General features: G+C 43.3%; 1 protein-coding gene across 1 annotated transcript in view; it reads left to right on the top strand.

Annotated features, from left to right (window-relative positions):
- The window catches only part of PRRG4 (proline rich and Gla domain 4), a 47,144-nt gene that overhangs the window by 8,879 nt on the left and 19,341 nt on the right, over nucleotides 1-18,924 (top strand). The window contains exons 2-3 of the mRNA XM_089675886.1: nucleotides 11,666-11,775; nucleotides 14,595-14,758. Of these exons, the coding sequence (XP_089532012.1) occupies nucleotides 11,666-11,775; nucleotides 14,595-14,758 (274 nt within the window). The remainder of the gene's footprint in view (nucleotides 1-11,665; nucleotides 11,776-14,594; nucleotides 14,759-18,924) is intronic.

Raw genomic sequence — 18,924 nt, 5'->3', positions numbered from 1 at the left:
GCCCGTCTGGCACCAACAACCATGCCATTTTCAAAGTAACTTAAATCCCCTTTCTTCCTCATTCTGATGCTCAGTTTGAACTTCAGCAAGTCGTCTTCACCACGTATAGATACCTAAATGCATTGAGTTGCTGCCATGTGATTGGCTGATTTGTGTTACCAAGCAATCGAAGAGTTGTATTTAATAAAGTGACTGGTGAGTGTATATCCTATTCAAAGGTCCACTACTTTGTTCCAAAAAGTTCTGAAATGTTTCACAAATATGTTAGAACCAAAAATACAAATAACTATAATCACTGACCCTTATACGTGATCTTATTAAAGTATAACTAAATGTAATTTTTTTTTCGTTTTGGATATAGAGGGATTAGAACCCCCACCAGGTTTTTATTGCTGTCTGTGTCCCCGTTAGGAAGATTCACCCTCTCTTTTTGTCCTGTTTACCATTATCATTAAAAGTAACAGTAAAGAAAATCTCAAATTTTGAGTTGTCCCCAGAAAAGTAATAGAGGGGAAATTTTCCAATGGGGTCACTAGTTCTGGTGACCTGGGGGTCCCCAAGGAATTCCCTTAATTTGCAGGGATTGCCTCCCACTTCCTGTTTGGCTATGGGACAGGAAGTAAAGGTAAATCTCCCTTACGCTATTCAAAATGAAAAAAAGGTTTTGCCTATAGTTCTACTTTAAAAGGTGGGGGGGAGGGGGGGCATGAACTAAAAGCAGCCCTCTGTAGAAATAGTTCACTGCTGCCTGTGCCAATAAACACACCTCCCCCAGAATTTCTAGGTCCCTTCTAGTTTTTTTCAAGATTATACAAGGAGCCAAAAATGACTTTTATGCAAATCCTGACTATAACTTGGCAAGTAAAACCAATAAGGAGCAGGGCTGCTGTTAGAAATCACGGCGCCCCATACAGCCTACCTTAAACCAACCCCCGCCCCCCAAAAGAAAAAAAAAATCGAAATTATATTTCACTAAAAATACACTTAAATAATTTTTAGTGGACACAAACATAACATATTGTAATTTACAACATTCCTGCTAAATCGAATTACATACTTCTTACTCCTGCACAAGTTTGAAGCCCCTCCCACTGCCAGCACTATTTTGCCACACCATTCACCACCAGCCCTGCCCACTACTTCCCCCACCCTGTACTGTCCTCATTTTAACAACATTTTTTATTTTAAAATTCTCACCCACATGTAAGAAAAATATATTTGAAATATATTTTTAACATATTCTTCCCAAATATATTGCCATATATTTGAAATGCTACAATTTTGTCCATATTCAATATGTTTCAAAATATATTTCAATAAATATATATATATATATATACTGCATGTAGAAATGCGTTTTTATTACAAAATATATGTAAAATATTTTAAAAAATACATTTCAAATATACTCTATGTCTTTAAAAATAAAAATCTACATTTTTGGAATGCATTTACAAATATATGTAAAAATATATGTTAAAATTACTATCCGGAATGCATTGGGGGTGCAATTTTGTAGTATGAACTGGCCCTATAATTGAAGAAAAAGAGAATAGAAAAAATTAACTGGAATGCATAAAAAACACACATGAACACGTCAAAAACACATCAAAAACGTGTGAAAAACAAATAAAAACGCACCAGAACGTGCCAAAAGAGTGTCAAAAATGCGCATACGAAAATGCATCCGGAACGCATCTGGGCTGCGTTTCTATAGTGTGAACCAGCCATAAAAGAAAAGAAAATTTTTATGATACACTGTCATCCAGTTATGGTTTAGATCTACAGTACTCTTATATAATGAATGCAAACATTACATGTACTAACCTAACACAGTTATCCTAATCAGGGCTGCTGTTAGAAACCCCAAGCCCCCCCCCCAAAAAAAAAAACAACTCACAAAGAAAAAAAACACAGTTATGATTGAACACAACAAGTGATACAGTTGCAAGAAAAAGTATGTGAACCCCTTGGGATTACGTGGAGTTTTGCATGAATTGGGCATAAAATGGGCTCTGAATGTAATCTAAGTCACAACAACAGAAGAACACAGTCTGCTGAATATAATACTACACAAACATTAGATGTTGCCATGGTTTAATTGCACATAACATGTAAACATTCACAGTGCAAGTAGGAAAAAGTATGTGAGGCCCTAGCTTAATAACTTCTCCCAGAGCTAATTGGAGCCAGGAGTGAGCCAACCTGGACTCCAATCAGTGTGATGATATTGGATGTGTTGCTGACAGCTGTCCTGCCCTTAAAAAACACACACCTGTTTTGGGTTTACTGGTTTCAAGAAGCACTGTCTGATGTAAACCATGCCTCGCAGAAAAGAGCTCTCAGAAGACCTACGATCAAGAATTGTTGACTTGCATGAAGCTGGAAAGGGTTACAAAAGTATCTCCAAAAGCCTTGATGTTCATGTGTCCATGGTAAGACAGACTGTCTACAAATGGAGAAAGTTTAGCACTGTTGCTACTCTCCCTAGGCGTGGTCGTCCTGTAAAAATGACTGCAAGAGCACAGCGTAGAATGCTGCATGAGGTAAAGAAGAATCCCAGAGTGTCAGCTAAAGACCTACCTAAAGACCTCTGGCACATGCTAACATTTTTGTTGACACATCTACAATAAGGAAAACATTAAACAAGAATGGAGTACATGGTAGGACACCACGGAGGAAGCCATTGCTTTCCAAAAAGAATATTGCAGCACGTTTGAAGTTTGAAAAAGAGCACCTGGATGTTCCACAGCACTACTGGCAAAATATACTGTGGACAGATGAAACCAAGATTGAGTTGTTTGGGAAGAACACACAACACTATGTGTGGAAAAAAAGGCACAGCACACCAACATCAAAACCTCATCCCCACTGTAAAACATGGCGGAGGGAGCATCATGGTTTGGGGCTGCTTTCCTGCCTCAGGGCCTGGATGGATTTTTGTCATTGATGGGAAAATGAATTCCAGAGTTTATCAAGACATTTTGCAGGAAAACGTACGACCATCTGTCCGCCAACTGAAGCTCCGCAGAGGATGGGTGATGCAACAGGACAATGACCCAAAGCATACAAGTAATTCAACAAAACAATGGCTGCAACAGCACAGAATACGCCTTCTGGAGTGGCCCAGTCAGAGTCCTGACCTCAACCCAATTGAAATGCTGTGGTATGACCTTAAGAGAGCAATTCACACCAGACATCCCAAGAATATTGCTACACTGAAACAGTTTTGTGAAGAGGAGTGGTCCAAAATTACTCCAGATCGTTGTGCAGGTCTGATCTGCAACTACAGGAAACGTTTGGTTGAGGTTATTGCTGCCAAAGAAGGGTCAACCAGTTATTAAGTCCAAAGGTTCACATACTTTTTCCTCCCTGCACTGTGAATGTTTACATGTTATGTGCAATTAAACCATGGCAACATCTCATGTTTGTGTAGTATTATGTTCAGCAAACTGTGTTCTTCTATTGTTGTGACTTAGATGACGTTCAGAGCACATTTTATGCCCAATTCATGCAAAACTCCACGGAATCCCAAGGGGTTCACATACTTTTTCTTGCAACTGTAAGTCATTGTGTTCATTCAGGAAAGGAATGGCCTGGTAAATGTGACATATTTACCGGACCCTTCCCCCACTCTCCATCATGAGGGATCCTATTGTGTACTTGCTGCTGCCAGTGGAAAGGAGAGGACACAGTTATGAATGAACACAACGAGTGATCAATACCGATCAGTCATTGTTTTCATTCAGGAAAGGAAGGGCCTGGTAAATGTGACATATTTACCGGACCCTTCCCCCACTCTCCATCATGAGGGATCCTATTGTGTACTTGCAGCTGCCAGTGGAAAGGAGAGGACACAGTTATGAATGAACACAACAAGTGATCAATACCGATCAGTCATTGTTTTCATTCAGGAAAGGAAGGGCCTGGTAATTGTGACATATTTACCAGACCCTTCCCCCACTCTCCATCATGAGGGATCCTATTGTGTACTTGCAGCTGCCGGTGGAAAGGAGAGGACACAGTTATGAATGAACACAATGAGTGATCAATACCGATCAGTCATTGTGTTCATTCAGGAAAAGAAGGGCCTGGTAAATGTGACATATTTAGTGGACCCTTCCCCCACTCTCCATCATGAGGGTTCCAATTGTGTACTTGCAGCTACTGGTGGAAAGGAGAGGAGGGAAGCCAGCAGCACTGGGGGGGGGGGGGGAATACTGGGGGGCCTGGACAGCAGGGGGAAACGTATGGTGTACAGGGAGGGTGATCGGGTGCAGTGGGAGCCAATTACTGGAATCGATCTTCCGTATGGCTCTCTCTGCATCAGCTGAAAGCCAACAGAGGGAGAAGAGAAGAAGCCGGATTTCAGCTGCTGCAGAGGAAGCCATATAGGGGATCGGTTCCAGTAATTGGCTCCCACTGCACCCGATCACCCTCTCTGTACACCATACGTTTCCCCCTGCTGCCCAGGCCCCCCAGTGTGCCCCCCGCAGTCACCCTCCCTGCCCACTTCTGATTCACCCAGCTGCCTGGGCCCCATACAGGAGGCTTGGTGGTACCCCCTTATCCACAGCCCTGATCCTAATGCACTCTCTTCTATGATAGTGGCCCTCTAGGCTGGCTGTTTCCGCATTCCATTGCAATGCATTTCTTATTCCAGCCTGCTATTATCAGCCATTGATAAGTATATGCTTTAACTCAAACGGCATAGAAAGGGGTGTGGGAGTTTTCTTGGTTTCACTCCAGCAGTTGGGCAATTGTTTCTATTTTTCTACTCCTACCCACAATGCCTAGCTCCAAGGTGTGTATGAGCATCTCATTAATGAGTGATGAAGGTATATAGTCACCTGAGTTCAGACAGGACATGACTGCAGAGCCGTGCGCACATGTGGGAGAACATGGGAATAGTGAAAGAACTGAGTCACACTAATCTCATGATGTCAGAAATAATGCCTAGTATTTACATCTCTAGTTTAACCCCTTGCCCTCCAGAGGACTTACCCCCCCCCCCCCTTCCTGACCAGGCCATTGTTTGCATTACGGCGCCGCGTTACTTTAACTGACAATTGCGCAGTCATGCAACGCTGCACCCAAATGACATTTACATCCTTTTTCCCCACAAATAGAGCTTTCTTTCGGCAGTATTTGATCACCTCTGCGATTTTTATTTTCTGCGCTATAAACAAAAAAGACTGACAAGTTTGAGAAAAAAACAATATTTGTAACTTTTTGCTATTAAATATGCCCAGTAAAAAAATTTTAAAAATCAGATTTCGTCATAAGTTTAGGCCAAAATGTATTCTGCGACATGTGTTTGCTAAAAAAACACTCTTGTGGAATGTTTTTGCAGCAGAAAAAAAGGCTAAACGCTACTAAAACGCTCCTAACAGCTTTTTTCTAGCGTTTTTCCCCCTCTACATGTACTGTAAAAACGCTAATAAAACACTAACACTTCTGAACGCTAAATACTAAAAAGCTACTAAAACTACCATTATCAGTTTTTTATCGAGCATTTTTTCCAGCGTTTTTTTTTTTCGCTTAAAAAAACGCTAGTGTCCCGGCTTGGGATGACCCACCACTTCCTATCTTGACATGAAGACGGGAAATCTACCTATTGGGAACATAGGTGGCAATAACTGCTTGATAGAGGCTTTAACTTTTCTTCACTTTATCAAAAACAAAATAAAGACTAGTCTTGAGTTGGGCATTTAGCGGTCTTGTTGATGTGGTTAAAAGTAATAGAGTGAAACACCTCATCTGGAGAAAATGCTGCTGCTGGTGGATCTCTCTGGTGCTGATCACATGATTGAATGTCCAACATTCTTCCCGTGGAAATATGAGAATAAAGTATGATTAGATATTTTTCAATAGATGAGATTTAGGGCTCATGTACACAGGATGTTTGGAAAACTCTTCTGAACGATGGAAACTGACTGCTGGAAAACGTAATTAAAAAACGTCAGTTTAGCCACGTTTGCATACCGCGTTTATGCACATTTGCGTTTAGAAGCGTTTTTTTTAAAGATAACCTCAGGAAACCTTCCAGAATGCCCAGAATGCACTGAATAACAGTAAATAATTAACTATTTCAGACATTTTGAGAGAAATAGAGAGAGCAGAAGCAGAGAGAGCAGTATGTGTTGAGATGACCTGTCTTTTCTGGTTGTATTCACTATGGATCCCATCATGAGCATAATGCGGCACGTTTTACCATTTTTTCCTTCACGCAAAACCTGGAACTGACTGCACTGGTGTACCGGGTCCATCTAAAATACATGGAAAACGCTTTGCATGCATTTCTGATGATGAAAAAAGGCTGTGGACAGCATCTGGATAAGGAACAGTTAAAAAACGCTTCTAAATGCAAACGCTTATAAACGTGGTTAGCCGCATTTACATGCGTTTACAAGGGTTTGGCGTTTGAAACGCTGATAAAATCTACACCTGAACACAAGTTTGGTGCATTCAACAAAACGACTGTAAACTCAACTGCCTGTAAATGCCTGTAAATGACGATGTGTACATGGACACATAGGAAAACATTAGGGAGAGTTCAGGAGCTGCTGAAAAAAATGCAGAAAAGCTCCTGAACGTGTTTATCAGCTGCAGTGCACATGGAGCCTTAGTCTCATTCCTGACCAGAAGACAAAGTTGTCATCTTGAGAGGAAGTAAAGGGATGTCTATCCACTGAAGACATACACAACACCAATAACCAGGGGCGGACTGACAACTCATGGGGCCCCTGGGCAATAGGGGATCATGGGGCCCCTGTGTCCTTGCCCACACTCAAAAAAGCCTAAAAAAATGGTACCAGGGGCATCTCATGGGGCCCCCTACTGACCCCAGGCCCTCGGGCAGTGCCCGAGTTTCCAAATGGTCAGTCCGCCCCTGCCAATAACCTGGCAGATACCTAAGCTGGGTATACACATGTATTAAAATTCATCTGGTTCAGCAGGAATCAGCCACATTTCGATCCGTTCCCTGTACCCGTCTCTGTTCATCATAAGCCAGTCGATAGACCCAGTGGTGTATTTAGGTTTTGTGCTGCCCTAGGCAACACAAAAATGCCCCCCCCCCCCCCACAGAAAGAGCCTGACAATAACCAACACCCCCCCCCCCACAGACACCCAAGAGAGCTTTCCACTACCACCACCCTCCATACACTAGCCCCACCCACCTCCCAGCGAGAGAGAGAAAGACACTCCCCTTCACAGCTCCAGACATCCCTTGGAATGAGAGTCAGGCTCGGCATACACCGTCAAGGAGCCCGCAGCCTCTCTTGGATCCCACCCGGTCCACATGCCGCGTGTGTCCCTTCTTCTGTCTCGTCTTCCAGGGGGCAGTGCTGCCCCCCTGAAAAATGCCGCCCTAGGCAAATGCCCTTTTTGCCTTGTGGTAAATACACCTGTGGTTAGACCAGTTTCTGTCTAACGTTCCTGTCAGAAAACTAGCATTCAATCAGCCAATGGCTGCAGTGCTGATCCATGTATTCTGACAGGAATGGGAGTCCCTCAGTCAGAATACAATTGCACAGCAGGGGAGATCTCTGTATCCACTTATTTTTACATGTACAATCCTAACCCTGGTAGAGTATGGTAGGGGCACAGGAGTGCCCAGTTTGGCCACTATGTGCCACCATAGTTAGTCTTGAGAGTAGGCTTAGGGTAGTGTAGTATCCTAAGTAGCCACTAGATACACTTAGGTTGGCCATACACGTATAGATTTTCATTTGAGTATTTTAATTTCAAGAATATTAGTTTGATTTTCTAATTGTTAGCAGGGGTCAAATCGATGTTCATTTACGTCAGCAATGAACGGAAAATTCTAAGTGGCAGGAAGGAAAACCTTTCTTGATCAAACGCATTTTCGCCAAGTGTATGTGGTTATCGTTCAGAAATTACATTTATTTTAAAATCAAATGTTAAAACCAAAAGAAAATTTTCGAACAACATTCGTCCATTCATCGAATGTTCAAAGAATTTTGCGTACAACTTTTTCTTACCAATATTCTTGTCCAAAAATCTACACGTGTATGGCCCGCTTTAGAGTAGTAGTGGGGTGTGTAGTCATATGGAATGACTATATGGGCTAAATGGTTAGCACTTCCGTCTAGCAGTACTAGGGTTGTTGGTTCGAATCCCAGCCACAGCACCACCTGCCTGATGTTTGCATGTTCTCCCTGTGCCTGCGTGGGTTTCCTCCGGGTACTCCGGTTTTCTCCCACACTCCAAAAACATGCTGGTAAGTTAATTGGATCCTGTCTAAATTGGCCCTAGTATGTGTATGTATGAATCTGAGTTACGGACCATAGATTGTACATCCCTTGAGGGTTACGGACTGATGTGAATGTACAATATATATGTAAAGTGCTGCATAAATTGATGGCGCTATAGAAGTACCTGAAATAAATAAATATGGAATGAGGTAGCATCTAATTATTCCAATGTGGGGCATTTGGGGAAGTAGGGCTCTAAATTAAATAGACTGGCAGGAGGCCATCAAGGGGTTATCATGGGAAGTGTCTGGAGGACCAAGCTACAGAAAGGCTATAAAGATCTATATCTTGGAGTTTCCCCTTGGATGAACTATTTGCATCCCTGTTGCATGGGATGGAAACCCCCCTTAAAGGCACAGGTTCCTTGGCTCTCTTCTGTTTATTGCTCTCATTATTGTTTGCAGCCTCAGAGATCATGTTGTCACTTTTAGGATGACTGAACTTTGTAAATATGTAACTCACCTGTGTTCAGTAAACAGTTAAAATGCTTTCCTTGCGTGGACTATTCCTTCTAGATAGGGATGTCCTCTGGAATTGTATGGTGCCAGATGAGGCTGCTTTTGGGGTCCATTGTCATAAGGCCTGAAGCAGGTCAAAGATGGACTCAGGGGCGGACTGACCACTTGGAAACTCAGGCACTGCCCGAGGGCCTGGGGTCAGTAGGGGGCCCTATGAGATGCCCCTGGTACCTTTTTTATAGGCTTTTTTGAGTTTGGGCAAGGACACAGGGGCCCCATTATCCCCTATTGCCCGGGGGCCCCATGAGTTGTCAGTCCGCCCCTGGATGGACTACTTCATGGGTCCTGGTTGAGCCTGGTCGGGAGCCTTTCAGGATGTGCTTGTGCATCGGCAGGTTCCATGGGGGAACCAAGGGAGGATCCTGTGCCCATAGTGTCCCAATAGGTCTCGTGGGACCATCCTTTGTCTGGGCAGGAATGGGTTAAAGAGTGCACATGCTCCCCCACCACTTTATTGGCTGCACACTGTATGTTGCAAGACATGCAGCCCAGCACATGGCTTCTGTTACACAGTGCTGGATTACAAAAAACGCACTGGCCTATGGGCCTCATATATTTAAGGGCCCAACCACAATGGATCAAAATAATATTGATTTGATCTTGAAAGAAGCTTTCTTAAATTGTTTACAGAAGATAGAAAAAATGAATCAACTCAAAGAAACGAAAATGTTACATTAAAGACTTTATTGATTAATTACTGTATTAATGCAATGTACCTAATAACATATTAACCCCTAGACCCTAAGCACACACAAATATGCGGCCTCTCGGCATCTGGGTCTTGATGCCGAGCGGCCACATATTTGCATACCATTTGAAAATACATATGTGCTGAGAGCGCGCACCCTGCACGCTCCCAGCACATATGTCCATGACTCCCCTTGCGATCGGTACCTTTTCCGATCATGTGACCGCCGTGACAGCGAATCACGGTGGTCACATGACCCTAAAACCTCGCCCAGCCTCCCAGCTTCTGAAACCTCTTAAAGGGCCGGGAGGCACCAGCGCAAAGGGATTAAAATACATAAACTAGACATCAGGTTCACATTACAGTTTGTCTCTTAAAAGCTCATCTTTTGTCAGCTGTCAGTTTGTAAAAAAAACAATCGGTGCAACCTACATATGTGTAATGTACTGTAGTGATGCTCATCTCCATCCAGCAGCCAAAGTATACACTACTTAGTCCAATGTTATCCCACTAGAGCAGGGGCGTCAAACTCCATGTCATCACGAGCCATATCAGCATTATGGTTGCCCTCAAAGGGCCGGTTGTATCTGTGAGACTAGATGTCCAGAGCACCCCCCCCCCCCCCATTACATCATATGTCAAGAATCCCACACCCTCCCTAACATCACCATGCACCCCTTTCGGGGGCAGAGCTGGAAAGCAGAAAGTGCAGGGTCTGGAGGAGGACCGGAGGAGGAGTGGAGTCAGTTACCAGAGTCTGCTGAATGCTGAGACTAGGGGAGGCAGAGATGAGGGGGTGCTGCAGTTGAGAGGTGCAAGATTTGGCAGAGGAGACAAGGTGGGGGTAGAGACAAGGGGTTACCTGCAGGAGAAGTGCAAGGGCTGCATGAAATGGCCTGGAGGGCCATATTCGGCCCGTGGGCCTTGTGTTGACAGCTGTGCACTAGAGCGTGCACAAGAAACCTCCAGAAACCCGTAATGGGGGGGGCAAGGTTTCGACTGCCTATGGGCCTCCACAGCTTAATCCGGCACTGCTGTTACACAACAGTATTAATCATGCCCTAGTTCAAGCTTTAGTCAGGTGACCACAACCTAAATTTCTTAATAGGTAATATTATGTAACACCTATCAGTGTTGCTTACATCATAACTACCAGCTGTACATTCCAACAAGTTTTATCAACATAACCCAAACACATCTCTGTACCTTATAAATCTTATTATTTGAAATACCATTTTTCATATTTCTGTATGGTTACATTTAACCCCTTGTTCAGACAAAATATTTGCGCCCAACTCCTTTGATTTTCAGAGTTTTTCAAAGTTTACTGAGCCGCGTGCTGCAGATAGGACAGGATCTGCCCAGCTGTCAGTATGCTACGTATGCCGAATTATCTCTTAGATTGTAAGCTCCAAGGAGCAGGGCCTTCCTAAAGCAGGCCATAGACGGGTTGTTTATCGGCTGAATTTGCGTCCGCGCGAAAAATCAGCTGATATTCACGCCGTTAGTGGGGCCAGCCCTCTCAGCCATTTTTTGCAGATCTTCTCATTTATTTTTATCGGTCATGCTGGAAAATCCACGAAAAACGGCCGTTTTTCGTGGACATTGGTGGCAGCATCGGCAACGGCACTGACCAATTTTTCGTTTATCAGCCGAAAGGCCCGTCTATGGCCTGCATAACCCTCTTGTATTGAACTGTATTGTTTCTGTATTGTCTCCCGTTATATTGTAAAGCGCTGAGCAAACTGTTGGTGGTATATAAATCCTGTATAATAATATAATAATATGTATTCTTCTTATTCCTAATCTACAGTTTACTGATCATACTAATGTACTGTGAACTTTAGGTAACATTTCTTTTAGCAGGGATTCCCTGAGGCTAGAAACAAATATTTCCAAGGATTCTTCCAGAGTATAGGGGGCTGAAAAGTCTGGTTTAGAGGACTCTTGAATTTTATTTTCTTTACCAACATGACCCTACATTCAGATAAAGAAAATGTCACTTGTTTAATTTTTTTCACATTATTAGTACTTGGCACTGCTAGAAATGATTCCTATTTCATAATGAATCACAACACAAGCAATAACCAGAAGCTCGTCGTTATGCAGTTACACAATAATTAATATGTGCTGAAAACAATTAACATGTGCTCATGTCATGTGTACTCCTTGTTTCACAGATACCAGATTCTGGTTCCACAATTGGTCCTCATCTACCAGCTGATCTTCGTGGTATTTGGACTTCCGCATTGTGTGAAAAATTTAGTGGGATCCAGACAAACTAGACAAGGTCAGTATTAATAAAAAAATAACAGTTAACAGCTGAAAACCATTTAACCAATATTGCAAATGAAGAAGTATTGCAACAGTATAGCAAGTAAAAGGTATTAGCCCTGGTTCACATATATGCAGCCGTGAGGGCTGCGTTTTGCGCGGGCACAAGAGCCCATTCATTTGAATGGACTCTCGTGCCCCGTGACATGCAGGGAAGAAGTCCATGCACTTCTACTGAAAACACAGCCCGCAGGGGAACCTCAGTTCCCGGTATGGTTGCGTTTTCCAGTGCGGACGGCGTGCCATTAGAACTAATGGCACCCGCCTGCGGGTCCGCATTTCTCTGTGCAAGTGGTGTGGCTGCATGGATTTTCGCGCAGATCCTCAGCGGCACCACCCGCACAGATGTGAATCTAGCCTTAAAGCTGCACTCGAGCCTTAACTGTCCTCTTGCACAGTTGTACCGTCTCCTCTCCTGTACTCAGATTGCCTAATTTAATTTCATTGCACACGGTGAGCGTCTCACAGTGTGCATTAGAAGCTGCAACAAGTCAGACAGAGCCTACCTCATTTCCTGTATGGAAAACATCCAGCATCATCTATCACTTTCCTCCCCAGCCTGACTCTCCCCGGCCCATCCTATTAATTGGATTTCAGTTCTTTCAATCGTCGTTTTCAGGAAGTTGTTTATAGTATGCTACCACCCCTCCACCTAGCCATGCATTGCATGAGATGCGCAGGAATCTAATTGGTAAATGTTAATTGTGTTTAAAGCAGTACCCTGAAATTTTTCTTCCCCCCTCCCTCTTAAAAATAGCAGTATATTTCCTAATATGCAAAGGTGCCTAAGTAATCCTGTGGCTACTGGTTTATTGGTTTATATTAGCAGTGTAAAATCCAAGGAGCTGCTGCCCATGACCCGAGTCTCACCAGATTTGGAGTGAGATTTGATGATGTCACTCACTGTTTTCCATGGTGGAGGCTCTGAGAGGAGGAAGCAAAACCCTGCCTCTAGTAAGATGGCTGCCTCCACACAGCGACAGTGCAGAACAAGACATGGCAGTTCTTGAAGAAAAGATCAGCTGTATGCAGGGCCAGATTTAGGCCTTCGAGGGGGGCCCGGGGCACTTCAGGTTCGGGGTACTTCTCTTACACAGAGTTGGTTTACATTCTCATTGACAGTCACACATTTTCAAAATGCAAGACAAACAACAACAGCGTCATATTGAGGCCATCTCTGTTTCCTAAACCACTAATGATCTGAGATCAGCAATGATCCTTAGGATCGCCGCTGATCTCTGTTTCATAAAAGGACACCATAGTGTATTACTAGTACCTGCGTTCCAAATTCCTCCCACCTCATGCAGCATGATGATCTCCCTCATGCTAGATTCTCATTTCAGTGTTTCTCAACCTTTTTTCAGTCAAGGCACCCTTTAAAATGATGGACAGTCCCGAGTCAACCCCTTAAAAATATGGACAGTCTTGAGGCACCCCATTCTAAAATGGGTGCCTCTAGACTATACATAATTTTAAAAGGCCACCCCATTCTAAAATGTGAAAAACTATTGTAATAGTTTCATATAACGCAGCAACATCCACAAATGTAGGACACCCAACACTAGAGGCGATTTATTCTTCTAAAGCAAATACACTTTTGCACACTGGTACTGACTAGTATTCCATTGTTTCTCCATCACTGAGCTAATGTGACCCAGCACTGATGTAGAGGGGCAGGAGTGGGTCAAACAAGGATGCTGTGCAGGCAACCAACATCCTCCTTATCAACTCATGATGTCATTGGTTGTCAGGATGCCGGCGGCTAGAAGGTAGTAATGGTGCACAATGAAAACCTGTGGCTTTGTGTAACTGAAAGGCAGGCTTGTTCCACCCACTGGCTTTTATACAAGTTTTGGGCAATTTTTAGACATTTTGCCAAGGCACCCCTGTAGAAACCTCAAGGCACCCCAGGGTGCCTAGGCATCCTGTTTGAGAAAGGCTGCTCTAGTTCACTAACACTACAAAAAATATACAAAGAGTTAGACATCCAGATTTTAACTTCTTAAATGACAATGGTGGATGGTAAACTTAAACCTGATAGGTTACCAGGGCTGCTGTTAGAAATCATGGGGCCCCATACAGCCAACGTATCAAAGACCACCCACCCAAAAAAAAACTATTTACTATGCTCAATTTATAAATGAACACACTGAATGATCAGTACTGATCACTCATTGTGTTCATTCAAGAAAGGAAGAGGGCTGGTACATGTAACATATTTACTGGACCCTTCCCCCACTCTCTATCCTGAAGGGTCCATGCTTGCAGCTGCTGCTGGGAAGTAGAGGAAGCACTGCGGGGGTGGGGGCACACAGGGGGGCCCTGGGCAGTAGGGGGAAACAGTGCACAGGGAGGGTGGTCAGTGCATTGGAGGGGAGGGGCACATAATTTACCCAATCCCCTGTATGGCTCTTTCTGAAAAATCTTTCAACTGCTGCAGGTAGAGCCATACAGGGGATCAGTTCCAATATTTTCTGCCCCTCTCCGCCGTGCCAATCACCCTCCGTGCCCACATCCAATTGACCCAGCTACCTGCCCCCCCCTGCTTGCCTGGGCCCCATACAGGAAGACTGGTGGTGCCCCCTTATCCATGGCCCTGTAGGTTGCTATGGTTTTATGCACTTTACACACCATTGGTGCTCCTTGTACATTTTGTTCTGTAAGGACCGACTATTAAGGCCACTTCAGCTGTGCTGATCCAAAAGACAAATGTCCCTGAAAGGTCATTCACTACTGTAAAGGGAATGATGGTCCTTTTCTTTATCCTTCTTTCAGTGTTCAAAGATGGGGAGGACGCCAGCAGCTTCCTGGGACGACACTTGCTTTACAACCAGTTTGACTTTGAAATGTTCGTTCCGGGAAACCTGGAGAGGGAGTGTTATGAGGAGCAGTGCAACTATGAAGAAGCCAGGGAGATCTATGAAGATCACGATGCCACGGTATGTGCATGATGTCTACATTACTGTATATCTACTGTACATGCTGTGTGTACATGTTCTTCTTGACCTTGCTCTGAGTTGGATTGAAATGATTGGCATTGGTTGGTGTGGGTGGAAGGGTCGAAGACTGTACAGCTGCATACATGCACAGATTTCCCCATCTACGCTAAATAGCATGGATAGAGGAACATCTGTTGCTGGCTCTTGTATTCAAACAGCTGTGACACCTGCAGCCGTTTTCATATCTGAATAGTGATTGTTTCTGTTATGTAGGCCATACATGGGTCGAATTCCAAACAATTTTTGTTTCGAAAATCGTAACTAAGAATTTTCATTCGAATTTCGTATCGTTAGTGGGAAGCAGCATCGGCCGATTTTTGTGCGGCCATCAAATTTGTGCGATCAGGTATTCTGGAAATACAAAAAAAAAATGAGCTAATTTCTAATCAATGATGGGGAATCATGCAAGAAATATAATCGAAAAAAAAAGTTTGAGTATTAGCTGTGACCTGGAAAGAAAGGAAGATTCCCGGAAACAAAAGATCTTTTCTTTAGCAACGTGAGGTGAAATTGCAGGCTAGGTTGGATACATTTCAAAATCAATGGTGGCACCATCGGATTACAAAATGCATGAAATTTCCAATTTTCCAAAGAAAATTTGTTCAGAATTCAACCCATCTATGGCCTGCATTAGGATGCCATCACTGTTCAGCCAACAATTTTCCACCCAGCTTTTTCAATCATGAATTGGGTGGTGCCAACAGGGCCACTCATGACTCAAATTTTAGCTGATTCAGTAGGGCAGGGACAAAATATAAGCTGTGTATGGGCAGTTTAACCACTTGCCTATCGGGCACTTATACCCCCTTCTTTACCAGGCCAATTTTCAGCTTTCAGCGCTGTCGCACTTTGAATGACAATTGTGCAATGACAATGTCATATGTCATTTTTTTTTTTTTTTTTGAGACTGATAGAGCTTTCTTTTGGTGCTAAACAAACCAAAAACAACTGAAAATTTTGAAAAAAAAAGTTTTTTGTTAGTTTCTGTTATAAAATGTTGTAAATAAGTGATTTTTCTCCTTCACTGATGTGTGATAATGAGGCTGCACTGATGGACACTGATAGGTGGCACTGATGAGGAGGCACTGGTAGGTGGCACTGATGGGCATTGACAGGCATCACTGATGGGCACTGAAAGGCAGCATTCATATATGGCACTGATAGGCGGCATTGATAGGCAGCACTGACTGGCACTGATAGACGGCACTGACTAACACTGTTAGGCGGCACTTACGGCGCTAATACGTGGCACTGATGCGCACTGATAGGCGGCACTGATGGGCACTGATAGGTGGCACTGTTTGGCAGCACTGATAGACATCACTGACTGGCACTGATAGGTGGCACTGACTGGCACTGATAGATGGCACTGAAAGGCAGCTCAGATGGGCACTGATATGTGGCATTGATGTGCACTGGTAGGCACTGATATGTGGCATTGATATTACACTGATGGACACTGACAGGTGGCACTGCTGGGGCTACACTGATCATCAGTGCCCTGATGATCAGTATACATGTCCCCTCTGAGGAATGCCGATTACCGGATCTCCTCTCCTCACAAGCTGTCAGTGTGGCAGCTCATGAGGAGAGGAATGCAGATAACCGGCATTTCCTTATTTACATGCGATCAGCTGTTATTGGACAAAGCTGATCACATGACAGAGCCGATGTCATTGGCTCTTTCCATTGATCGGTGATCCGCTGTGTCCCAGGGACACAGCGCACCACCAATCGCCGCGCTGCGAGCCCCCAGCGGCGCGCATGTGCGGTTAGAGTGGGAGGACGTCATATGACATCCTCCCAGAACGAGAGAACCGCCTTGCGCCCGTCATTTCCTTATATGGCAGGCGGGAGGGAGGCGGTTAAACACTGGCCATGGCTGTGGATATTTTCAGAAAATTTCAAACTGAAAGTGTTTGAAAGAACAAAGGTAATCTGCCATTAAAGTGAAACTTCAGTTTACAAAGAAAAAATGGCCGAACAGGCAGGATTTTCATTGCAGATGAGACATGCTTTGTCCCTTCTGCATTAAAGTTACTTAAAGTGATATTAAAGGCAAATAAAAATAAAATTACAAACACATCATACTTGCCTGCTCTGTGCAGTGCTTTTGCTGGCGCTCCTGTTCCCTCGCTCCTGCCAAGTGCCCCCAGAGCAAGCAGCTTGCTATGGGGGCACTCAAGCAGGCTTGCTCTGGAGCTGCTGCTCTCTGTATCCATTCACACACAGCTTGTAGCTTGGCCCCACCCCCTCTCTCTCTTCATTGGCTCACTAGCTGTGACTGACAGCAGCGGGAACCAAGGCATGAAGGTAAAAAAAACCCTTGAGCCTTTACAACTACTTTAACTGCGTGTCCGCCCCTGTACAGTGTAGAAATTGGAGAGATAAACATGGGCATTGGAAGGTGGCTATTGTTGTACACTGGGATGGGGGCGGGGGGGGGGGGTCTGTTTTGGGGGTTTGCTTTCGTACAAATGTGTTTTCGGATAATCTGGCTACTAATGTGCATACTGCCTAAATTAGCCTCTATGCAGAAATGCCAAAGTGTTATGGTAAAAAGTACTCTCAGATGGTAAATGTTTACAGAATATATAGAGATTATATCAAATCAATATTCATGTATCACATTTCCCCTGCAGAGCATCAAGAATTAGTGTTATTTATCCTGGGTTCACAGCTAAGCGGTTTCTGCAGCGTTTTGCAGAAACGCAGTACAGTCCATTTAACATGATTTCCTATGGGTCTTGTTTACACCTGTGCGTTTTCACCCAGTGCATTTTTTGGAAAGGGTCAGGGACTTTTTTGAATTCAACAAGTTGTGTTTTTGGTTCTATAGACTTCAAAGGAAAGGCTGCAGAAAAGCATGTAGTGCATTTTTGATGCATTTTGCATCTGCCTAGCAACAAGAAAAAAGCCTGCAAAATGCATCAAAAACGCATGTGCAAAAATGCACTGCAGAAACGAATCAAGCGCAAACTGCATAGGTGCAAACCTAGCCTTAGAGACAATTTCATGAAAAATAGACTACAGGGCCATTAAGTAGTGGATGTTTATGGATCATTTTTGGTGAATAAAGGAAACATTGCAGAAAAGCATGTATTGCGTTTTTGCTGCGTTTTGCACTTTAAAAAACGCATCAAAAACACATGGCAATGCAGAAACAGCTCAAACACGACCTGTATAGGTGTGAACCTAGCCTTAAACAGAATCCCTGACTCGCAGAATCTAAGGATAATGTCCTCTAGATGGCGTGCCAGTGTTTTTGATGGAGAGAATTAACACTGTAATAGTATATGAACATCATGACAGCATTTTGATGCCAGCTTTCCATTAAACCAATGCTTCACAACCTTATTGGAACAATATGTAAATTCTCCAAAACTTCCCAAGAGGAAGAAAAAGAAAAAACAGACTGCGCTCTGATTTGTGCATCAGACCTAAGTGACCTAAGTGTATGAACATGCCAGGATGCATGTGCAGATCCGTGCTGTTGGCAACCTGTCAATGATTTAAACAGGCTACCTGTGTGGGTCTGTACCAGGGTGGATTTGATTTAAATCAAACTGATTTAAATCACGATTTAAATCACTAGTCAGTAAGGCTTGATTTAAATCCTAGTTTTCTACATAGACTAATTCTTGCTAGTATAACTTTAATATGCAAGTAGATGAAGATTTTTAGAATAACAACTTTTCATATTAGTTTTTTTTATCCCCAGTTTAATAGGTTAATCATTCATATTTGGACAACTTTTCTGTTGTACTTAGGAAGGAGAAAAATAATCATTCCCTTAATAACAATTTAAATAGATTTATTCAACTGAAACAATAACATTCCAGCATATGGTATTTGCTTAAACAAACATCCATGTTTGTTAACTAATTTGGCTAAACAAAATATATATATTTTTAGAAACTTAGACTGTCAGCCCCTTCCTCCTCACACTTAGTTTCACTTTCTTCTTGTGCAGATCTATTCCACTCCAAACAATCAGAAAAATATTGTTTCTGTTCTATTCACTGAACTTTTTGAAGCTTAGCACTGAAGGGGTTGATTCTGTATTCATAGGTTTGTAGAAGTTAGGATTAAGGTCTTTTTCTTAA

The sequence above is a fragment of the Staurois parvus genome, unplaced genomic scaffold (genome assembly GCF_062004578.1).
Source record: "Staurois parvus isolate SC_StPar_1 unplaced genomic scaffold, SC_StPar_1.0 ptg000159l, whole genome shotgun sequence".
Lineage (NCBI taxonomy): Eukaryota > Metazoa > Chordata > Amphibia > Anura > Ranidae > Staurois > Staurois parvus.
The sequence above is the reverse complement of the archived record's forward strand: the minus strand, read 5'-3'. Positions and strand labels throughout refer to the sequence as shown.